Source organism: Lithobates pipiens, unplaced genomic scaffold (genome assembly GCF_037356315.1).
Source record: "Lithobates pipiens isolate NorthernLeopardFrog02 unplaced genomic scaffold, aLitPip1_a1.2 Scaffold_19, whole genome shotgun sequence".
NCBI classification, from domain to species: Eukaryota; Metazoa; Chordata; class Amphibia; order Anura; family Ranidae; genus Lithobates; species Lithobates pipiens.
Window position 1 is genome coordinate 506,693,729 of NW_027507764.1, and position 25,371 is coordinate 506,719,099.

Here is a 25,371-nt window from a genome sequence, read left to right on the forward strand (position 1 = left end):
TGTTAATACAACAAGTCTTACTACATAGCTATTTCTCTGAATTAGGCTTTAATCCATTTGTTCAACTATATGCTATTACATTTCTTTTCAGGCATAGGAAACAAGATTGATTTACTAACTCTATTATGAATTTTTACTACTCACTATGATGCAGTAAAATATATGAATTGTATGCTGGAATTTTTGGGCATTGCTTACAACAGGGGTAGGGAACCTTGGCTCTCCAGCTGTTTTGAAACTACAAGTCCCATGAGATATTGCAAGACCCTAACAATCATAGGCATGACTCCTAGAGGCAAAGGCATGATGGGATTTGTAGTTTCAAAACAGCTGGAGAGCCGAGGTTCCCTACCCCTGGCTTACAAGGTGCTATTAAAAGCACATTCGAGAAAACCTTTTAAGTAGCTTTCCATGTTGAGAAAATCTATCGATAATATTTTTATATTGGTATATATTTTATGTTTTTCCTTGGCAATGTGTTCCAAAAAAAAAAAAATGCCACAGCCATGGATTTTACCTTTGATTAATATTAACATCAACATTTTCTAAAATTAGGATGTTTTTCACAGTCATTTGATTCTCATACTACATTAAAGTACTATACATGTGCATCCTAACAATGATCTTCTATTTGCTCCCATTTGGTCTGTTTAATGTACAGTATTGAAATGAAATGAAAGTATTCTGAGCTGTCATTTGCACACTTCCTTTGTTATCTCAAACAGCCTCTTTTACTCCTCCTAGTCCTTATAATGGACTACAGAAGGATTATGTTGTAGGGATCTAAGAGTGGGATTGGTTGAGTAGTTTAGCAAAAGATACCGGGAGGGCTGACACCACAATAGGACTTGGGAGCTGAGTGCATTTCTGTAAGATCAATATATATTTTTATGTACTTGCAGATTTTTTGAAAAAAGATATAACATAGGGAATGTACTGTTTGTTTTTGTTTTTTTTGTTTTTCTTTTGTTTTTTAATTAGCTTTGAATGAATTTCACTTGCTCTGCTGACTAATAAATGTATACATTTCTACATTTTCCAACTATGGTATGGGCTTAACTTCTACTTTCTCTTGCTCAGGATTCAGAACCAGAAAATTGTATTCAGATCTTTCATCACCCAGCTCAGTGTCGGGATTTATGATGATGTCACAAACTACAAAACCTCCTCTGAGCTCCTCCGGCTGACACTGGATAATGTGTTCCTTCAGATGGTACCAGTCGCTAGCTACCTACGACAGCCCTGTCGTGAGCTGCAGGCAGACATGACCTCTGGCATGCCCACCTTTTATAGCCTGGAAGTCTACTGTGGAGATTTGCAGTTGGACAATCAGTTGTACAGCAAGTCCCATTTCCACTTTCCTGTGCTGGTTTGCCAAGAGGAGAGAAGTGAATATGTCAAATGGCCAAAGGCTGGTGGTCTCCACATGTCTACCAAAGAACTAGAAGAATACAAGGAAGCCTCATTCCTCAAGCTCTTTGTTACCCTTTCTGTAGAGCAAGATGTTTATGACCTGAATGAACTGAGCTTTGATTTGAAGCCTTCCCGTCTCTATGTGGAGGACACTTTTGTTTATTATATCAAAACGCTATTTTACACATATCTTCCAGACAACAAAGTGCTGCAAGGCCAAGTTAAAGCTGCTGGCATTAAGCTTACTCCTTTGCTGCCGGAACAAGTAAGGCAATATGCATCAGCACTAGTCAGCCCGGTTAAACTCAGAAGACTAACAGTACAACCTGTTAACCTGTTGGTCAGCATCCACGCTTCCCTGAAGTTGTACATTGCCTCAGATCACACACCCTTATCCTTCTCTATGTTTGAACGTGGACCAATCTTCACCACTGCCAGGCAGCTAATACACGCCCTTGCCATGCATTATGCTGCAGGTGCCCTCTTTCGAGCAGGTAAGCATTAATGAGAGGAAACTAGACTAGACTTTGTGTGTATGTATTTATGCAAACATGTATTGCAGTGTTAATCAAATTTTGGACATTTTTACCCTCCACAAGCCTGTGTTTAGAATGTACTCAAACTAACACATACAACATGTAGCAGCCAGCTTCATGTGTATGTGCATCAGTTTCTGTTTCTTGCAGAGCTTTCTGAAAACTGAGCAGGGCATTCTGATCATGAAATAGCAGCCAGCTCTTGTGGCCGCTAGATATGACCTGTCTCTTCGGCTTAACTGTTGGCCTGTCAATATAATGGATGGCTTTGCTAACCAACCATGAAGTGTAGGAGGTGTTAGAGGATGGTGGAGAGCTACTGGACACAGGAACTGATCACTATTTGCATATCAGAGCACTTTGTTATTTGGGACTCCCAGGGCTCTTTGCAAATTTGGAAACTGATGTGCTGGCACCCTGAGCAGTCTGCTGTTAAGCATACGCTTCTTAAAGTGTTAGTAAACCCTCAACAGTAAATCTAAATGTAGAAGCATAACTCACATTCATGCTCGTTTTCTCTTGAATTTTTTTTTCTCTTTTCTGCCTTTAAAAAAAAAACGACTTTAAAGTTCCAGATTATACACTTTTGTCTATAGGGTGGGTTCACTCCTAACAGGGTCTTCTGGAGGCACCTTGACATTCTTGCTCCCAGTTGGGACTGCAGATGGCTTCTATTCTAGGCTATCCTTGGTCCTTCTGCCAGCACAGTGATTGCCAGTGACACTGTTCGAATTTCCTTAGCCAGTCTGTGTATTCTACCGCACACTCCAAAGTAAGTGTTCAGGGCAAAAAGCAGGAAGATGACTATAATTACAGCTAGTGACATGGAGCTAAACAGATTTATTATGCTAGATCACTTCAGGCTGGCCCCTTTTGCATGTATAGATATGTAAAACATTAAAAATAAATACTGTTTAAAATCCAGTAATGCATTGTGTCACCCTGCTCTGCACATGCTCCGTTATGCTGTGTTCTTAGGCACTGCCGAGTTTGTAGAGGCTGATCTGCTGATAGGATTAAATGAAGCCCTCCTATCCTTTACAGCAAAGAAAGCTGCTTCTGTTTGATCTGCAACTGCCATGGTGCTGAACATGTGATCAGTTATGACATCAGCCATTTGATGGTTTGACAGTTTGCTTGAGGATACAAGCAAATGTGACAGTTGGCAATCCCAGCATTCCAATTGATGGGTTTAGTTCTGCTTTATGATTTACTGCTGTTCAGGGGCTCTGACCTTCAGCAAAATGGCAGCCTTCAGCAAGAAGAAACAGGAACAATTCTGGGGGCAATTTACAGCGCACACTAATTTTGGTAGCATAATTATTAATGTGGAATGTATGTTCCTTGCTAAAGGATGTTATTTTTTTCAAGTTGTTATGGGTACAGGTCAAATTTTTTTTTCCATAAGTTTTTATTTATTTATGAGAAATTGAGTATTACACAAAATAAAACAATACAGTACATGGTAAAGTGTTACATTAATACAGCAAAAAAACAAGTTTTGCAATGGAACCCTTAAATCTCAAAAGAAAGGTATTCCAAAATTGTAACACAGTGTTATATCAGATGTTGCTAGTCATAGGTAGAGATCGATTAGTAAATAAATCACCATGCACTTAGATTGATATGTAACTTTCAATTAACTATAACTGTTGCAGAAGTCAAGAATGTTTCTAAAAAACTAGTCGGCTACATCTGTGAACGGGAATCAGAGGATATAGCCAGAAATTATAGAAAGACCCTTATAGGTCGACCCCCCGCCCAGGCACCCCTAATGGGAACACACTGTGCCGGGGGGGGGGGGGATTGTAGACACTTAAAGTAAAACATTTGCAGAGGTGGTCTGTGATGTGTGAAGAAGTTTCCTCTGGTCCCTAAGTGACGTTCAGGTCTAAATATGACTAGTAGAGCATGTCTGTGTCCTTTTGAGTAGGGAGTTATTAGAGGGGGGGATGTGTCATGAGTGTCGTATGATCGACCTCTAGAGTCATTTGAGCAATTGGCGATGAGTCGGATCTTATGGGGGATGCATGAGCTATGTTGTGGGACGAGGACAGAATGTTTAAGCACCAGAGAAAGTCAGGGTGTGTGTGAATTGGAAGGGGGGAAGTATGCGAAGAAGAAGGATGGCGGATACTCCAACTATGATCAGATATCTATCACGTACAAGTATGGACTATTAGTTCATAACGAGGAGCTGGGCGACAGGTCAAGTAGTAATGCCTTAAATTTTGGGGAGTCTCTAAAATGTATCCAGCAGGCCCATGTCTTGTGATATTTGGTTGAGTTATCTTTGGCTTGATGTATTAAATCTTCCATTTCTGCTATTCTCTCTGTACGTTTCAGCCAGTCTGATATTGTAGGGGGGAAGTGTTTCTCCATCTCAATGGTACACATTGTTTAGCTGCATTAAGGAGGTGTAGCATGAGGGACTTCCTATATGTGGACTGAGGGAGCGAGGTATGGTGGAGCAGGTATTGAGCCGGGGTGTAGTCTACCGTGTAGGTAGTGATTTGGGTGATTAAGGAGTGTACTTTCTCCCAGAACGTTTTTATGAGCGGGCATTCCCACCAGATATGAAGAATAGATCCCACCGCTGAATTACATCTCCAACAAAATGGTGATATAGAGGGATGATAAATGTTAAGTCGTTCAGGGGTGCGGTACCATCTTGAGTACAATTTATAATTGGTTTCTTGTGCAGAGATATTAGTACAGCCTTTATGCATGTGTTCATGTATATTTTCCCATTCTTTTTGGGTGAGATCTAGGTTAAGTTCATTTTCCCATTTTTGGTTGATTTAAGAGCTTTATGGTTTATATCATCAAATAGTATAGAGTGTTAGATTTAAGTAAAGTCCTATCACAGGCTTTGTTTTGAGCAGATTAGGAATGAAAACTTCCACCACTTGTGAAAGAACTTTAATAAATATTTACCCCCTTACCTCTTCTTTATGACCACAGCCATAGTAGCTGTTTCTGCCTATTGTTTTAAATCATATATGTACACAAAGCCACTTTTGTCCGTTAAAGTAAAGAACTAAAGGCAATTTTTTTTTTGGATAGACCTGAAAGGGATTAGAACACCTGTCAATTTTTATTGCGGTCTTTGCCCCAGTTAAGGAGATTCACCCTCTCTATTTGTCCTGTTTACCGGTCTCATTAAAAGTGAAAGTAAAAGAATATCCCAAATTTGGGTTGTCCCCAGAAAAGTAATAGATGGGAAATCTACCAATGGGGACACTAATTCTGGTGACCTGAGGGTCCCCAAGGAAATACCTTAATTTACAGGGATTTCCTCTCACTTCTTGTTTGGCTATGAGACAGGAAGTGAAAGGAAATTGCTGCAATGGGACACAGATGGTGAAAACAAATCTGACAGAGGTTTGTTCGGCCAAAATAAAAAAAAAGTTTTACCTATAGTTCTACTTTAAGCATGCTGCTTAGGACCCAATACAGTGACAGCTTCTCCTATTTAGGGAACATTTCTGGGCAGTTCAGACTGCAGGCATTGGCTGAAAGCAGCAGGGGGTAATTAGCAGAACATTTCCATCTTCAGTTATACCAGCTAGAATACCAAGAATGGGAGAGTTGCAAATACTCAACCAAGTACTGTATCTTGACACCCTGGAAACAAACTAGGCCCCATAAATTCCTTCCTGATCCCCAAGTGCTATCTGATCAGGTCCCTTGCTCAACTATTAACCTGTTAGCATTTTGAATATTGTTAGCTGCCGGAAAAATATTCAGTCCTTTTTAAAACGTCCTTACCACCTTCCCAAGAGTTGTTACACTTAAGATGTTTTGTAAATTATTATTCTATAAGATTTATATAGTGCCAACAGTTTACACAGTGCTTTACAATACAAAAAGGGAGACATCACAGTTACAATACAATAAAATACAAGAGGGTTAAGGGGGTCCTGCTCATAAGAGATTACAACCTAATAGGGTTGGGCAAGTGTTACAAAATAACTCTGGGGGGATGAGCTGATGGAAGTTTTAAAAGATTAGTTGGAGGTGTGATAGGCTTCCTTGAAGAGATGAGTTTTCAAGGATGGCCTAAAGGCAGCCAGAGTATGAGATAGCCAGACAGATTGAGGTAGAGAGTTCCAGAGGATGGGAGAGGCTCTGGAGACTGGAATCAACATTTTTCATTAGTTATGGTTGCCCTTCTTTTTATTCTGTACCAATGGTGTGCTGCAAACAGAAGTTTTAATATTCTGCTCCTCTAAACCTTTCAGAAGGCTTTCTGTGCCAGCTTTATACCACATCACCTTCTCCCTGGACCTGATGTTACTCGTTCTCCTGGCAAGGGCTGGAGAATCCTTATGTGATCTGCAAAGACAGTCTTTGCAGATTAACCACTTGCCGCCCGCCCTATTACAAATTGACGGTGGCAAAGTGGTTTCATAATCCTGATCGGACGTCAGGATTATGAGCCGCTGCGTGCCCCCGGGGGCGCGCATCGCGGCGATCGTTGTTGCGGGGTGTCAGTCTGACACCCGGCAACTACGATCTCGGTAAAGAGTCTCCGACGGAGACTCTTTACCACGTGATCAGCCGTGTCCAATTACGGCTGATCACAGTGTAAATGGGAAGAGCCGGTGATCGGCTTTTCCTCACTCGCGTCTGTCAGACGCGAGTAGAGGAGAGCCGATCGGCTGCTCCTCTGACAGGGGGGGTCTGTGCTGATCGATTATCAGCACAGCCCCCCCAAGGATGCCCACACTGGACCACCAGGGATGCCACCAGACCACCAGGGAAAAGGTAATCCTCCCTAGACCACCAGGGATGCCAGTCAGCATAATGGATGCCAATCAGTGCCCACAATGGGCATCACTGATTGGCATGCATTATTGTTTGGCACTGATTGGCATCCATTAGTACAGTATAACACCAATGCCGCCTATGAGTGCCCACCTGTGCCGCCTATGAGTGCCCACCTGTGCCGCCTATGAGTGCCCACCTGTGCCGCCTATGAGTGCCCACCTGTGCCGCCTATGAGTGCCCACCTGTGCCGCCTATGAGTGCCCACCTGTGCCGCCTATCAGTGCCCACCTGTGCCGCCTATGAGTGCCCACCTGTGCCGCCTATCAGTGCCCACCCATGCCCATCTGTGCCGCCTATCCATGCCCATCTCTGCCGCCCATCCATGCCAATCCGTGCCAGCTATCAGTGCCAATTTGTGCCACCTATCAGTGTCCATCCGTGTCGCCCATCCGTGTCGCCCATCCGTGCCGCCTATCAGTGTCCATCAATGCCACCTCATCAGTGCCACTTCATTGGTGCCCATCAGTGCCGCCTTATCAGTGCCCATCAGTGTAGCCCCATCAGTGCCCATCAGTGAAGGAGAAAACGTACTTATTTACAAAGTTTTGAAACTGAAACAAAAAAAAAATGTTTTTTTTTTCAAAATTTTCGGTATTTTTTTATTTGTAGCGCAAAAAATAAAAACCGTAGAGGTGATCAAATACCACCAAAAGAAAGCTCTATTTGTGGGAAAAAAATGATAAAAATTTCATTTGGGTACAGTGTAGCATGACCGCGCAATTGTCATTCAAAGTGCGACAGCGCTGAAAGCTCAAAATTGGTCTGGGCAGGAAGGTGTTTAAGTGCCCAGTATTGAAGTGGTTAAGTGAGGCCTCTCCGCCTGCTGAGGGTGCTACAGGCTGTCACCCAGGACCTCTGTAGTGCCAGAAGAGAGGATTAAAGCCACCAAGATGAAGATGACAAAGTCTCTCTTTCAGTTGGCTTTCAGTTTATGCTGCTTCTTTGTAGTCAGGACCCTCATATAGCCATAATGTGCAATGTAGACTGATTCACCAGTAAACCTTTACTAACCAACTACCCACAAACTTAGGTGATTAGGACTGCTCATATGCAAGTCATGCATCTCACAATCAAACAAAAGAATTACAAACAAATACACATTACTTGAGATTATATGTACTGCTCATTTGTATTCTGACTGTAGTTCTCCTTTATTATTACATAGTGAATGCATACTGATGCTATGTGATCGCTTTCCTTTAAGCTGACAGAAAGGTAGTGTCACCTGATATAGGATCATGTACAAAGTCTATTAATTAACATATTTGTGGAAGCCTTCTTAATCCCCAGCTAATGTCTTACGGATGAAGTGAGACGCTTGCCCTCACTGCTATTGAGGATGGGTTAGTTCACAGATGTCAAAGTTCCCTGTGAGTGGAGCTGACCTGACAAGCATGCAGCACCCGGAGATCAATGGTGAAGAAATGTCCTTAATTAGCACAGTATTATGTTTGGTACCATCATTCAGGACCCGGTTATGGGTCACTGATCCAATTAATGTTAAACCTTGATTTTCACACACATTAATGAAATTCCATCTAAAAGCTAATTAGATCCGACAGTCTCCTAATAGTTTTCACTTTAAACAGTTTTTTCTCTCCCGCTTGAATTACTTTACTGGCAAGCATGACATAGACAAGTTTGCCAGACACTAAAGGGGATTCCCACCATCTTATTACTTTATTTGGGTGCACATGGAAGGCCATGTAAAACAGCCTTGTGTATCTTTTGTATGGCCAACAACTGTTACTGATTTCCATGGAGAGTTTCAGGTTTTTGTTTTCCCAGGAACGTCCTAGATTTTTATTGTTGATCAATAAAATATATGCTTTTTTTTCCTGGGAACTTACATTTGATTTCTAGGGGTATATATTAAAGCAGTGAGCATGACATTCACCAAGCATTCACTAGTGGTTTAATCAGTAATTGCATTTTAATCTCTTGGTGGCGGCCGTACGTATATATGCGGCCTCTCGGTGGGTGGGACTTAACACCAAGCCCTGTTAAAAACACCCTGCATGCTCCCAGCACAGTAGCCAGCAGGGATCAGTAAGCTCCCGATGCATACTTGCGGTCGGGAGCTTTCCGATCATGTGAATGCTGTGACAGTCAATCACAGCGGTCACATGACCTGTATGCCCACCTCTGCCTCCCAGCTTTTAGAACTCTTAAAGGGGCAGGAGCCTGTCAGCATGAAGTGGTTGAACCACATTCACCAGGAATATGTCTATTACTATCTTACAAACACTTGGCTTTCAACTTAAACTGTCCCTTATTTGGAGGGACAGTCCCTCAGTTTGGTCCAATGTGTACATCTCTATGCAAAATGTACTATTTTACTGCAGACAGTGTTTTGGTGTTTTGCTGGTGTAACATTTTTATCCGCCCTCTATATTGTGCAGCATTTGTTGTTTTGAAGAGCCATTATAAAGGAAAAATAAGAGGCAGAAAAGGCACCTTTGTTTGGTTTAGTCAATCATTTTCTGCATATTAGTTCTCTGTGGTCCATTTAACCAGAGCTGAGGCTAGGATGTGTCCTTTGCCTACATACTGTGCTTCCTTCTCTATCATTTCAGAAAGTTGAGAGATAATGGTAATCTGTTCAGTAGGAATGCAGGTTATGTGGGATTAGTAATAAAAGGATGCTCATCTTCCATAGTTTTATGAATGACTGTAATAGAAAGATATATTCTCTTCCCATTGGGGTCAGGGGGCCTTTGGTCCAAACTTTAAGATACAATGATTTTCAGTGGAATATTCACCCCAGTGTGGTGTTGCATCTCCTGGGCCGACAAGACCCAGAAAAACAGACCCCTCTGTGCTAAAGGTGGAGAGTTTCAAAGCTAAGGATTCCATTACATTTAAAGCTTACATTCAAGGTTGTAATGCTACATATTCCTGCTTGCCAAGCTATACTCTCTTCATACATGTGTGTACTGTATGTATGTTTTATAAACTGTTCATTCAGCACATAACTCATTACAGCAAGAGTTCTCTGACTACCAATCAAACTGCAATCCTAGAGCCCTGCTCTTTGTGTCCGGACCAATCACAGACTGATACAAAGTAAATCGTAAACTCAGCTGTTGTTATGTGATAGGGAAGTGGTCTCCAAACTGCAGCCCTTTACTTGCCTTTTCTTGGCCCTATTCCTTCCACTGACACCAACAAGGAGGCCCCGTTCCACTCACTGACAACCAACAGTGGGGACCCATTCCTCTCACTGACACCCACAATGGGACATTTTTTTTCTTCCACTGACACCAGTGATAGGGCACTATTCCTCCCACTGATATAAACAATTAGGCACTATTACTCCAACTAATACCAATGATTGGGGAACTATTCCTCCTCCTACCGACTACAGGCACTGTGTAATTTGTATTACTTGCACTGACACTGAGGAATATTCTACTCTCACTGCCCCCCCAAAGTCTGAAGGGACAGTAAACCAGCCCTTTGTTTAGAAGGTTTGGAGACCCCTGTGATAAGGCAACATGCTCTCAGTGATTTACCCCCCCCCCCATGTATGTTGCTATAGTAACTGCAGCATGGCAGGAGCTGTGTAGATTAGGGTGCAGTTTTTCCAACACTTTCCCTGAATGTACTAAGATTCTAACACCCACTTCTGCTTTTGTGTCCACATACTGCACATTGTGTAGGAAGTCTTATCATAGTGCAGGACACTGCTGTGCCAAAAGGGTAAGGCCCCCCATTTACACAGGCAGCATCTGTTCAGTCCAGCATGGCATCCTAGACTGATCCTTTGCTGAATTGGATCAGAAAGGTATTCATGTCATCTGTGTCTTTTCTGTATTTTTCTCTATGGAAAAAAAAACACACCCATAATCCATATGGGTGGGCAGATGTGAGCAGAATTGCTTCTGCCTACATCTACCCACCTCTGCATCCATTTAGGTCTGTCGAACCAGATGGAAAAAAGTTTGCGTTTGGGTCCACCTTTACTGGTGAAACCAGAGGTGGGCCAATGTAGGGGGCTATAAGTGTCCATTTTGCTCCACGATTCAAAAAAACAGAAGAACCGCCCATGTGAAAGATGGCTTAAGTCTACCTCTGCCTGAATAGTCTCGAGTCTTATACTTTTTGGAGCATGTATCATTTCTATGTTGTAAGTATGGCAAAATATGAAGGTTTCATTTGTTTGGTGGAGGTTTTGTATTTAGTCTTTCCTGAGTACTGGTGCCTGCTGAATCTTGCCCAACAGTTTAAAGTGAAATTGTCAGAGTTTTCAAAGTAAACTGACAATACAGTTAACGTTTTTAAACATAGCCCTTTACTGTGCACCCAGCGAACCAGCTTATCCTGAATGCATGTTAAACAAAGGCCTCTCCTTTGGTATGACGTTAAAGGTTATGTCCCTTCCTTCACCTACAAGTCGAAGTGCACCGGTGGCCAATAAAGAGGACTAAGCAGTGCCCCTGCAGAGTCTAGTGCAGCTGATCAGTCAGAGCTCAGGTTGAGGCCTCTATTCAGTATGCAGACAGGATAGGTTGCTTCTCCAGGCATGCAGTCAAGGATTGCATTTGTTATGCCTGCACTTCTTCAAACGTATGGTCAGTTAAAACACTTTGTGAACCCTGCCAGGTTCACTTTAAAGGTACATTGAGCAGACCTTCTGACTTAAGCACAGTTATGATATTTCCTGGACAGAATTAGCAGTTTACAGATTGATTTTACTTGTTGCTTAGTGTTGATCCTCGATCAGAATAACTTTGCTCTAACATCTCTCCAGTTACATTCGTAAGCCTGCACAGCGCAGCTGTGTGGTTGTCATTGATCCACGGCTGGAGACCGGAGAACAGGCTCTGGCGTTTGATCCTGCATCTCTAACCTATAATGTTACTTCAAAACATCTGTGACAGCTACTTGGTCCCTCTGTTTCGCCCAGTGTATGAAGTTTCACAGGAACATCTATGGCCGTAATGAAAAAGTGTCAAAGAAACTAAAAGCCACTTGTAACCCGTGAAACAGCCATACATTAACATAGTTCTCCTTCCTGAGATCGTTGCATCTAACGGTTTTGTCTGCTCTTCAGAAGAAAAGATCACAATGCAGAAGTCTATGCAGGACATGTCAATGGTTAGCACTGCTGAGACAAAGCAGATGTGTGCGCATGCCAGTTCCTTAATGAGGCGTAATTGTCTAATACACTGGTTAAGTAGAAAGCTAAAACAGATACACTGCATTCCTCTGCTGCTTAATAGACACTTCAGCTCTTGGAACATGTGTGAAAAGCGCCTTGTGAGGGGCTGATATAACCTATAGCACAAACAGAGATATAATGAGCAGTGGAGACTTGTTCTACCACTAAGCATCCACCAGTCATATGGTTTTAGCTGTCCTATGGTGACCCTGCCAAAACCAATCTGCAGCAAGGGCTGGTAGGAGATCTAATCAGCAGCGGGATGTCACCCTTCTACACAAATGGAGATGAAATAAAACAGTTGTTTGGCAATGAAAAATTAGGGTTTCTCAGGGAAAAAAAAAAAAATTTTATAGCAAAGGTCTGCTCAGTGCTGGGATTGTACTTAGCAAAACTTTGGCCTGAACAATTATCCTTGCTTAAAGGTACAACTTCAGTCCAAACTGAAAAGTAATCTTCGAGATGCACACAAGGAACACAGACTACCTGGTCCGTTTTACATCCAAGAATTGCCGTAATGCAGTAGTCCACCCAGCTCCCTTTTGTCAGTAACCTGGAATCCCCTTTTGCTTTGTAATGCAAGCAAGCGCTGCCTGTCTAGGCCTGGATATATACAAATTCAAATAAGTTTAATGCATGTTCTCCCTGTGCCTGTGTGGGTTTTCTCCAGGTACTCAGGTTTCCTGCCACACAAAAAAAAGTTAATTGGCTGATGTCTAAATTGCCTCTCGTATGTGTGTATATGTATGAATGTGAGTTCGGAACCTAAGGCCCCTTTCACACACGCTGTCCGATCAGGTCTGCCTGTCAGTTTTTAAGGCAGACCTGATCAGACCCTGCATTGTCCTCTATGGAGTGGCGGGTGTCCGCTGACACCCGCCACCATCCGATCCAATCCCTTCAGTAAAAAAAAAAGACAGTTTTGTGGTCCTATTTTCCATCTGTCCAGGGGATCATATGGCATCAGATGGAAATGGGCAGGTGGTCCGTTTCCATCTGATTGCTGCATAGAGGAGAGTGGGACAGTCCATGTCTGTTCTTTCATAGTGGACAGGGACCTGTCATCCGCCTACTCATCGGAGAGGTCCCCCGCTGAGCAAGGGGATTCCACTTAGCGAAGGAACCCGTGTGAACGGGGCCTTAGTTTGTAAGATGCTTGAGGGCAGGGACTGATGTGAATGTAATATATATACATTTATTTATATTACATGTTAGCAGTGCCAAAGCAATTGAGATGTTATTATAGGTTGGATCATGGGGTAGGGGGTGGAAGGAATAACTCCTAGGACAATTATTAACTAGTTACTGACCGCTGGCCATCAAATGACGGCCAGGCGGCGCACCTATTGTGGCGGGAGGCCGTCATATGACGGCCTCCCGTTTAAACAGGGGATGCACGCGATCGTTTCTTCGGTGGCGGCTTGTCACGGAGACACCGCACGCCACCGAAGGGGGTGAACAGCCATTGGTTATGGCTGTTTACCACATGATCAGCCGTAATGAAGTCACGGCCGATCACAGATGGTCACACCCCGCATGCGCGCGATCGTAAGCACGCTGCGCATGCACGGCGGCGGCGGCTTGTTCCCCGGGAACACTGCTCGTCACCGACGCTGGTAAACAGCCATTGGCCGGCTGTTTACCCACGTGATCGGCTGTGATCCTTTCACAGCCGATCACTAAAATGTAAACAAACCACGGTAACGAGATGTTACCAGGTTCTCCTCACACACCGATCGTGTGTGAGGAGGAGATTGCAGTAACGTCTCATTACCGCCTACAGTACACATCAAGCACACTGATTGCCGCCCCCCCCAATAAAGAGGACCTGTCACCACCCCTCATAGTACCTGTCAATCACAATCCATCAGAGTATTTGAGTACCTGTCACAGTCCATCAGAGTACCCGAGTACCTGTCCCAGTCCATCAGAGTACCCGAGTACCTGTCCCAGTCCATCTGAGTACCTGTCACAGTTCATCTGAGTACCCGAGTACCTGTCACGGTTCATCTGAGTACCCGAGTACCTGTCACGGTTCATCTGAGTACCCGAGTACCTGCCACGGTCCATCAGGGTACCCGAGTACCTTCCACGGTCCATCAGGGTACCCGAGTACCTGTCACGGTCCATCATGGTACCCGAGTATCTGTCACGGTCCATCAGAGTACCCGAGTACCTGTCACAGCCCATCAAAGTACCCGAGTACCTGTCATGGTTCATCCGAGTACCTGTCACGGTTCATCCGAGTACCTGTCATGGTTCATCCAAGTACCCGAGTACCTGTCACTGCCCATCCGAGTACCCGAGTACCTGTCACAGCCGATCCGAGTACCCAAGTACCTGTCCCAGTCCATCTGAGTACCCGAGTACCTGTCCCAGTCCATCTGAGTACCCGAGTACCTGTCCCAGTCCATCTGAGTACCCGAGTACCTGTCGCAGTTCATCTCAGTACCTGAGTACCTGTCACAGTTCATCTTAGTACCCGAGTACCTGTCACAGTCCATATGAGTACCTCTCACTGCCCTTCAGAGTACCCAAATACCAGTCACCAAGCCATCAGAGTACTTGTCACCAGGCCATCAGAGTACCCGAGTACCTGTCACCAGGCCACCAGAGTACCCGAGTACCTATTTTTTTATTTTTTTTTGTAAAAAATAATAATAAAAAAAATCTTCATTTTGCAAAGAATTGTGGGAAAAAATGACAACTTAAAAAAACTCACCATGCTACTTACTTAATACCTTGGAATGTCTACTTTGTAAAAAGGGGTAATTTGGGGGGTATTTGTACTTTCCTGACTTGTTAGTGTCTCAAGAAATGAGATGCACCTGATGTACTGAAGGCCTGATCAGATGTGATCAATTTTCAGCAATTTGCACCATAGTTTGTAGACTCTATAACTTTCACAAAGACCAAATAATATACACTAATGTGGGTTATTTTTTTACCAAAGATAGGTAGCAGTATAAATTTTGGCCAAAATTTATGAAGAAAAATGACTAATTAGCAAAAATTTATGACAGAAACAAAGAAAAAGGCATTTATTTCACAAAATTTAAGTTTTATTTTATTTATAGCACAAAAAATAAAAAAACCCACTAGTGATTAAATACCACTAAAAGAAAGCTCTATTTGTGTGGAAAAAAGGACGCAAGTTTCATATGGATACAGTGTTGGATGACTGAGTAATTGTCATTCAAACTGTGAGAGTGCTGAAAGCTGAAAATTGGTCTGGTCGGAAAGGGGGTGTAACTGCACTGTATTGAGGTGGTTAAGGCAGGAGCGGATCCAGAGTCTAGTCTCGGGAGGGGCACTGCCAGAAAATAAGGCTGCTTTCACACTGGGGTGGGCAGGCAACGGTGGTAAAGGCCGCTAACGGGATGGTTTTATCTCATTTATTTCTACTGAGACACACAGCCGCTATATCCCAATATGACATGTTGGTGCGGGTCCTTGAATAAACCCTGCATGCATTCTGGAATCTGCACGCATGACATACTGGGATATAGCGGCTGTGTGTCTCAGTATAAATAAATGGGATGCATGTAACACTTTATGCATCCCCAAGCCAGTAAAAGACAGCCTTGCATGTCAGATGCATGTCTGCCTGTGTGAATGAAGCATAAAGATACAGATTTCTGTCATTCTATATCATCATTATCATCATGATAATCACACAATACAGGTGCTGTGGCTCAACTCACCTGTGCTGTGTGATTATCATGATGATAATGATGATGATGATTGGTAATTGTAATATGACACATGGAGGGGGTTAATGTACTCACTGATGTATTACTGACCAGTGACAATTAATTAACCCCTTTGTGCTGCATTAGTGGCACTAGTGGCAGTGTTTATAAACCCCTTCATACTGTAGCATAAAAGGGGTTAATTAACATTGATGGTGCCACTGTCATTAATGCAGCACAAAGGGGTTAATTGTCACTGATCACAAATACATGAGTGAGTACATTGACCCCCTCCATGTGCCATATTACAATTACCAGTGTAAATTATTTCACCCCCCCCCCCCCACCCCCAGAGCATTCACCACTTCACCTGTAAGACAAGGTGTTAACTAATTAACATAGCAATGCCTGCCGTAGCTCATTAACATAACAATGCCCACCATAGCTCATTAACACAACACTGCCTTAGCTAAGTAAGTGATCACTCACTTGCAGTGCACTGAGCTGGCTACAGTCCATCTTGTCTTCAATCCTGCGCGCCTCTGAATCGTGACGTCACACCAGCCAGAAGCTCCTGTCGGGTGGAGATCACTCTGCCTGACAGGGAAGTGAAGTGACACACGTGCCGCTCTGCTGCAACTCTGCCAGCATGTAGCAGCAGCCCATGTCACATCAATTACAGACCCCCATAGTGACCCACTGGCCCCCTCTAAATGAACTGATGGAAGCCAGGGGAAGCAGCAATAAAGTCCCAGCTGCATTTAGATGCCTCATGCAAATCTGGTGAGGTGGCGGAGGGAGAAAGCCTTGGAGTAAGTTCTATTTTTTGGGAGAGGGCAATTGCCCCGTTGCCCCCCCCCTGTATCCGCCCCTGGGTTAAGGGCTATAATATTATAGTCTTTACTAATTTATCATTTTCCAACCTTAGTTTCCTGGCTAGCCTTAGTAATGCAATAATAAGATCAGACACCATAACCCCTAATTGTCACACGACAATAAATAGTAAAGGGAATGGTATTACTGGCAATTTTGAGGTGTCTCTTGCTAGCTTTCTGGTGTGTGACTTCTGCTGTCAGCCCCAGTTATGCTGTATGACAGGCATGACATGCGGGGGGGGGGGGGGGGGGCAGGGAGCTGCACACAAGCAAATACAACTAATGTAGTAGAAGAGGGCAGAACTCTTTCTATAGTGAAGGTTCTGACATTCCTGGAAGTGTTGAATTGCTATAAAAATTTCTATGTTTCTGTCATTTGAAGAACAAGAAATGGTAAAAAAAGGAATTTGTGTCCATTTTATATTAGTCCCTTTACTGTTATAAGCCTGAAAATCCAATAGTTACATTTAAGCCGCGTACACACGGGCGGACTGTATGGCCTACCTAGTCCGTCGAAACACATTTCAGCGGACAGTCCGCTCGTGTGTGGGCTTCAGCGGACTTTTTCAGCGTGCAGTCTGGCGTACTAAGTATTTCGGAATTTCCGTAATACTGTCCGTCATACTTTGGTTTCAGCGGACAATCCGCTCATGAGTAGGCTAGTTCGACGGACTAAGAATGGCGCATGTGTATTGGACTTCCTATTTCTAGTCCCGTCGTATGTGCTGTACACGTCATCGCGCAAGCTTTCGACGGACTGTTTGTGCATCCGTGTGTGGTCAAGTCCGTTCATTTGAAAGTAGGACGGACTGTCCGTCGGATTGTATGACGGACTAAGTAGGCCATACAATCCGCCCGTGTGTACGCGGCTTTAGAGATGCAAATTCCCAAATGCAGTTTTGTGACTGGTTTTTAAGGCATAACTGTATCAGCTCTCAATAAAGCTGTCCCTGTGCTGTCATTTCTGATGGAGGGTATACCTCTATTTTTCTGGATTAAAACTGGCCATTGAAGACTTGTGCAGTGCAGTAAATTCTCTGTAGTCAGAAGCTCTTGTATGAGGCCAGAAATGGAAGTGCAGGACTACGCTCCTGTTTTAGGCTTTCCCTGGGGGCACCCGTGTGTGCTCGCTCCCGAGGCCTGCTGCTGCGTCCATTGATACAGATAGCAGGACTCTACTCCGCTCTCATGACACCAGATTTGATTGACAGCAGTGGTAGCCAATCACCGACTTTTTAAACAGCCTTTTTTTTTCTTTCCTTCCTTCAGCCTACTAGTTAAGGAGAGTTGTTAATTGCCCAGTGGCAGCTGGTGCTCCAAATTTGGGGGGGGGGGGGGGGGGGGGCACAAACTAACTGAAAAATTCTGAAAAATACTTAAACAAAAGCATCAATTGCAGCCACTGTGCCCATCATATGCAGCCTCTGTGCTCATCAAATGCAGCCAACTGTGCCACAACAATTGCAGCCTCTGTGTCCATAATATGCAGCCACTGTGCCCCGCAAATGCAGCCAACTGGGCTCCATCAATTGCAGCTTTTGTGCCCATAATATGCAGTCACTGTGCCCCCCCCCCGTCTGCCCACAGTCTGCCCGGCACTTACCTCATCCTAGTCGTGGGTCAGGCAGCAGATCAGGTGGCGAACTGTGGGCCGCGTAGCACGGCGATTAATTCGTCCTCCAGGCACGTTGTCGTCTTGTTCTGCATGGCGGCCAGTAGGATCGCCTCTACCTTCAGCCAATCAGGTGCCCGGTATTACATCCAGGCCTTCTGATTGGCTGAGGCAGTTCTGTGTTAGCAAAGCAAATATTAACCTCACTTTAAGAGGTTATGTCAGGAAAAAACTTAAATTTTAAATAACTGTAAAGCAAAATAAGGGTCAGTGCCCATTTGTACTCACCATTGCCACGAATGCAGCCTCAAGATTGCTGCGAAGGCAGCCTCGCCATTGCCGCACATGCAGCCTCACCATTGCCACGCATGCAGCCTCACCATTGCCGCGAATGCAGCCTCACCATTGCCACGAATGCAGCCTCACCATTGCCGTGAATGCAGCCTCACCATTGCCGCGAATGAAGCCTCACCATTGCCATGATGGCAGCCTCACCATTGCCAAGAATGCAGCCTCATCATTGCCATCAGTGCAGCCTGATCATGCCCATCTGCAGCCTCGGAGGGTCCCGCCTCCTATGATAGACAGAACAGTCATCTAATGCCAGCCCAGGAGATGGGATTTCCTATTACAGATGCTGCCAAGTAAATGGGAGATTGTCCTGTATGTAATTTGACGGCACTCGTCCCACTTCCTCGCTGTCCCCTCCGAGGCAATAAATACGGTATATATCTTTTGTGGCTCTGGGGGGCACAAAATATTTATATATCCAAATTACCAGGGGAGCTGTATTATACTGAAACACGGGCCGCAATTGGCCTGCGGGCCAGACTTTGGACATGCCTGGTTTAATGTGACTTTAAATGTAACTAAAGCAGGTATCCGAATTTGACTTGACATTAAACGCATGGATCTCCTTACACATCAGCACAAAGGAGCTAATCAGCACAAAGATGAAAATATGTTGACAAGGAACATGCTCATATAGAGAAGAGCAGACTGAGCAGAGAGATGCCCTCAATAGTCTGTTGATACTCCCTCACTGTCCAGTCAGCAGGCTGTGGGCAAAGAGAAGACACCACGGCATATCCTTACTGATAGTGGTCTCACCTGCCTGGCTGTACTATGTGATGGGAATGTACAGAAACATAAATCATCTGGAAGGTAAAATTGCTCTTCTATGTATTTTAGCTGTATGCCTGGAGTGCAGCTTTAAATACACTCGCTGGCCACTTTATTAGATACCTGTTCAATTGCTTGGTAACACAAATTGCTAATCAGCTAATCACATGGCAACAACTCAATGCATTTAGGCATCTAGACGTGCTGAAGACGACTTGCTGAAGTTCAAACCAAGCATCAGAATGGCTAATTAAGGGGATTTAAGTGACTTTGAACGTAGCATGGTTTTTGGTGCCAGATGGGCTTTTCTGAGTATTTCAAAAACATCTGATCTACTGGGATTTTCCCACACAACCATCTCTAGGGTTTACAGAGAATGGTCAGAAAAAGAGAAAATATCCAGTGAGCGGCAGTTGTGTGGCGAAAATGCCTTGTTGATGTCAGTGGAGAATGGGCAGACTGGTTGGATATGATAGAAAGGCAACAGTAACTCGTTACAACAAAGAAATGCAGAATACCATCTCTAAATGCATAACACATCAAACCTTGAAGCAGATGGGCTTCAGCAGCAAAAGATCATACTGGGTGCCACTCCTGTCAGCTAAGAACAGGAAACTGAGGCTACAATTTGTGCAGGCTTACCAAAATTGGACAATAGCTGATTGGAAAAATGTTGCCTGGTCTGATGAGTCTCGATTTCAGCTGTGACATTCAGATTATAGGGTCAGAATTTTACATAAACAACATGAAAACATGGATCCATCCTGCCTCTTGTACCAATGGTTCAGACCGGTGGTGATGGTATAAGGGTGTGGGGGATAATTCTTGCCAAACTTTTGGCTCCTTATGCAGGCCATACACGGTCGAATTTCGAACAAATTTTCTTTTCAAAATCAGAAAATTCGTTTTTTTTTTTGTGATCCGATGATGCCACCATTGATTTTTGAAATTCGGCCGACCAAGCCTTCAATTTCACCTCATGTTGCTACAGAAAATAATTTTCTTGGCCGGGAATCTTCTTTTCTCTCCATAAATTATCTTTTCTTATTACGTTTCTCGCACGATTCTCCCATCATTGATTAGAAAATCGTTAGTTTTTCAAAAAATTTCCAACATGTCCGATCACTCAAATTTTATTTCAGTACGAAAATCGGATGTTGCTGCAGCCCACTAATGGTGCAAAATTCATACGAAAATTCTTAGATACGATTTTCGAAAGAAAATTATTTCGAAATTCGAAACCGTGTATGGCCAGCATTAGTACCAACTGAGCATTGTTTAAACGCCAATGGCCTACCTGAGTATTGTTGCTCACCATGTCCATCCCTTTATGACTACAGTGTACCCATCTTCTGATGGCTCCTTCCAGCAGGATAATCCACCATGTCACAAAGCTCAAATCATCTCTGGTTTCTTGAACATGCAATGAGGTCCCTGTACTCCAATGGCCTCCACACTCACCAGATCTCAATCCAAAAGATAACCTTTGGGATGTGGTGGAACGGGGAGATTGGCATCATGGATGTACAGCTGACAAATCTGCAGCAACTGTGTGATGCTATCATGTTAATATGGACTGAAATCTCTGAGGAATGTTTCCAACACCTTGTTGAATCTACGCTATGAAGAATTAAGGCAGTTCTGAAGGCAAAAAGGGATCCTAGCAAGGTGTACCTAATAAAATGTCCGGTGAGTGTGATAGCGATGTATTTTTCTTTCACGGATACGCTGCTTACAACAAAGAAAGGTATAAGGAGAGCAGAGTAAGTGATGTAAAAGATGTTTTTTAAATTAATTACAAGGATCATTTTAAGTTCAGTAACCTATCTCTGTGTATCATAATTGTAAATGAGGACAGTCTATCGTTCATTCCACAGCCTGGCCAGCTAGCTGATAGCTGAAACACTCCAGGGAACAGAATTCCTGCAGACAACACTTCCAGCTCTTCTCTTCACATGGTTTTACATAAGACCAACTGTGTGTACAGCTTACAGTTACCAAAAACAATGTCCAGCACCGAGTAACTTTGTTGCGGTTCAGGGTGGATATTTTGCAAGCCGTAGTTAGGCAACAGCTGACATGGCGGCAAAGACCAGGGTTTTTAGATCGTAAAGATAACGCACTTCACCATGCCAAAATGTGATCATAATGCAGCTAGAGAAAAAGTGTCAATCTCGGGGCGAAACAACATTTTGGCCAGTTGTCATGTAAACAGTTGATGTAAACAACCGATGATTTGATTCCCAAAAGTGAAGTGGTAAGTTGATTTCACTGCGCACAAATGACCTTGGTAGTGCATCCAGTTTCCCTGTACGGTGGTCTGGTGCTTGTCATAGTAGAGATTTTGGATGCTGCTGTCTCACATTCCTCATCTCTGACACACAGTGATGAGCTGTCAACCAGTTTAGGGGCAGAACAGGGGATAATAAAAACATGAGGTCAGAGTCAGTGTTGAAATAAATAGATGCATCCAAGCAAATGCTGTCTTGTGGTGAGTGTCAAATCAGGACACGCTCTGCATTGATTTTTAATGAGGTTTTTTTGAAAGTATGTAAAAGATAAATAAATAAATAAAAAATAAACAGAACTGCTAACCAGCTCCGGTTTAGTTGAGTGGGTAGGAAATATATTGCTTTCTCATTTCATGCAAATGGTGTTGCCATCGCACCTGAAAACAAAGTGTGGATATAAAGTAGCCAGATTCCATGGACCTGATTACACTGCTCATGGGATTTCTGCAAAGGTTATTTTGTGATTCAGGGTTGAGTTATGATACATATGACCACTGATATTGTATTGCAGTCCTCTGCTGAGATTTTTCAGTTCTGAGTGGATCCAGTAGTAAGGTTGCTCTGCTTAGGTTCTCAGCTCCACCCACTCATAAACATGATACGCTGAATTCTCCATTGACAGAGGCAAAGAACTATATGCAAAGTGCAGTATCCATACCAATCAATCCGATCCACCTTGCACTGGACTGACTTCAGACAAATTAATTTTCATTGGTTAGTATGGAGTACTGTGATTTTCACTTGACATTCTGTTCCTTGCAGTGTTTTTTGTGCAAGCCCATTATAGTACATTACAGAGAATGCAGCAAAAGAAGTCATACTTCCTTACACAGTGGCTGTGGGAAAAGGTAGAGCTGAAAGATGCCTCAAAAGGTTGCTAGTATTCCCAGGATATGAGCTAGGTTCAACCCGCCAATGTCAACATGTGTTTGCCAGGCAGAGGATCATTGGCCTTTGTGTTTTTCTTTCCTCTTCCCAACCAGTGGTCTCTCTTCGGGAGAACCCTCACCAAGTACTTGGAGGACCAACTTCAGCAGGTCCCTAAGGAGTGGGGTCCACCTGGCTTCACCCTAAGTAGACCATGTGGTGTCTTGCTCCTGTCATGAGCCTTGCACCCTGGAGAGTTCAGGAATTGAGGCCCTTCCTATTTAGAGGTTGGTTAATTACTATACCCTTGGAATAAAGAAATATCCCCCTTGGGAGCGGGACTTTAAAAGCGACATAAACATCAATTATTAAAAAATATATATATTATTACAAATTAAGTTTTAACATAGCAATAACAATAAAATCTTTTCTGTGCAAAGACAAATACATAAATACTTAGTATTCTCCAAAGTAACTGACGCGTTTCTGGCTTGAAATGCCTTTCTTCAGGGTTAATAACAAGGAGATCTGTATTCGTATAATAACTCATTTAGTATATTGTGTGATCATGCACTTAAAAATAAGATACCCATAAATAGTTGACAAAAGGAGAGCCGGACAGAGAAAGATGGAGGAATGGCCACCCCCGAGGTCAAAGTTGCCTTTACGGAGGTCCACCTCATAGAGAGCCACAGATATGAGGCAATGTACCTGGAGTAATATATACATGGACAATGTACCTGGAGTATTATGTTTAGTTTGTAGCTCATATGGCTTTGTTCATGGCCAGGGTGGGCCAATTCATTTTGCAGAGCCCTGACGGATGAGACACTACACAGACTGCAAGCCTGGGGGTACCAGGGGAGTGCCCCTCAAGTAGGGAATCTCTCTAGAGTCTTGAATTGGCCCATTCCCAAGGAGGATATTTCTTTTGTTCCTAGACAATTGGGATGTTGGCTACAGGACACTTGGTTTTGTTGATGATGGAATCTTTCTCATTACTATACCCTTGTGCACTGCTTTGTGTGCTGTGATTTCACGGTTCCTTTTTTTTTTTCCTTCAACAAAAAAAGAAAAAAAAATCTCAATCAAGGTGTAGCAGCCTTAAGATTATTCTTTTAATGATACATTAATTAAAATAACGTTTACAATCTACAAGGTTATAGCGATGATAGTTTTTTTTAAAAGGTATTTATTTTTGGTTTGCATATAGTTTACATGTAGGGAGCAAATGGGCTCAACCGAGCCAGAGCATACATTTACAAAAGGAAAATGGAAAGTGGTCAGAGTCATGCAGTACCTGATTTTAAGGTTTGGTTCACACCTATGCATTCTTTAGTGCGTTTTCAGTTTTGCAGAAACGCACTACAATCCATTAAACATAGTTTCCAATGGATGTAGTTCACATCTGTGCATTTTATGAAATGGGCCAGGGACTTTTTTTCTGTTTTTTGGTTCCATAGACTTCAATGGATTAAAGGTGTGTATTGAAAAAATGCACCTGCATAGGTGTGAATCAGGCCTTAGGGAACAGCATGTGCAGTTAAATTTAACACTCCCACACTCAATCAACCAACAATCACACTTGCCCTCTCCCTCCCCAACACCTATAACATGGGTCAGGAAAAGGAAGGCGCACAGAAAACATATTTTAATTGGTTACATCTGAACCTTGCAGGAGGACTCTATCCACAAATTCCAGATCTTATACAATTTAATAAGGCAAGCTCTGCCAGTGTCAATTATTTTCCGTTTGGTGGGCTCAGTAAAAGTGAGTACTGTCTGTGATACTTTTTTAATTTCACTAACATACAATGACAAACTTTTGGGGTATATCCCCTTCTTCAAGGTCCAAGCATTACTATAGGTATTGCTTGGACCTTGAAGAAGGGAAAGTGTCCTGAAAAATTGTATGTTACTGCAAATAAAAAAGTATCATGGACAGTACTCGCTTGTTTCTGTCTGTTCTGCACTAATACAGTTACAATCACCTCAAGTGGGATCAGTGCTGAGCCGTTGAGCTACTTGTGCCAGTGTTTGGAGGAATACAACACTTGTAGTTGAGTAGTAAAGTCTAGGGATAGTATATGTTAATGATTACAAGTTATACACAGCAATAATATATGTACATGAGCATATTAATGTTCCTTAGAGCTAATCCTGCCATAACTGAACCTACAAGTACAAATCAATTATTTGTTTAGGGAAATTGTCCATCTAAATTATGTAAGTGCCTATGTTTGTATCCATTTGTTTTTTTTTTTTAATTTTATCTGATGTAAAGTAGATCTTCTGGAATACTGTTTGATACAGGGGACTGTGCAAATGTTAACTGTCTAGCAGTAGCACATGCACTGTTTACAGGAATAAGAATCTTCTTCTGTCTTTAGGTTGGGTTGTTGGATCTCTGGAAATTCTAGGAAGCCCAGCCAGCCTGGTGAGAAGTATTGGAAATGGTATAGCTGACTTCTTCCGTCTCCCCTATGAAGGCCTGACCCGTGGACCTGGAGCCTTTGTGAGTGGCGTTTCCAGAGGAACCACATCCTTTGTCAAGCACATTTCAAAAGGTACATAAGATTTACTGTATTATTACACCTGACAAGCCTCATCTCAACCTAGACAAATTCCCTGGCTGGAGCTCAAGGATGGCTTTTAAAGTATAACTAAATAATTTTTGTTATTTTTGGATAGAGTGGAGAGGGATTAGAACACCTGTCAGTTTGTATTGCTATCTGTTCCCCCAGTAGGGAGATCCCCCCCTCCTCTCTATTTTTCCTTTTTACTGTTATCATTGAAAGTGAAAGTAAAAGGAAAAAACAAAATGTTAGTTTGTCCCCAGAAATGTACTAGAGGGGAAATATTCCATTGGGGACACTAGTTATGGTGCCCTGGGAGTCCTCAAGAAAGTTCCTTAATTTGCAGGGATTTCCTCTCACTTCCTGTTTGGCTTTGCAACAGGAAGTGAA

General features: G+C 43.1%; 1 protein-coding gene across 3 annotated transcripts in view; it reads left to right on the forward strand.

Moving 5' to 3' along the window:
• Window positions 1-25,371, forward strand: part of VPS13B (vacuolar protein sorting 13 homolog B) — a 1,337,220-nt gene that overhangs the window by 1,272,284 nt on the left and 39,565 nt on the right. For all 3 annotated transcript variants that reach the window (XM_077493096.1, XM_077493095.1, XM_077493097.1), the window contains 2 exons: window positions 1,081-1,907; window positions 24,796-24,972. In XM_077493096.1, the coding sequence (XP_077349222.1) occupies window positions 1,081-1,907; window positions 24,796-24,972 (1,004 nt within the window). The remainder of the gene's footprint in view (window positions 1-1,080; window positions 1,908-24,795; window positions 24,973-25,371) is intronic.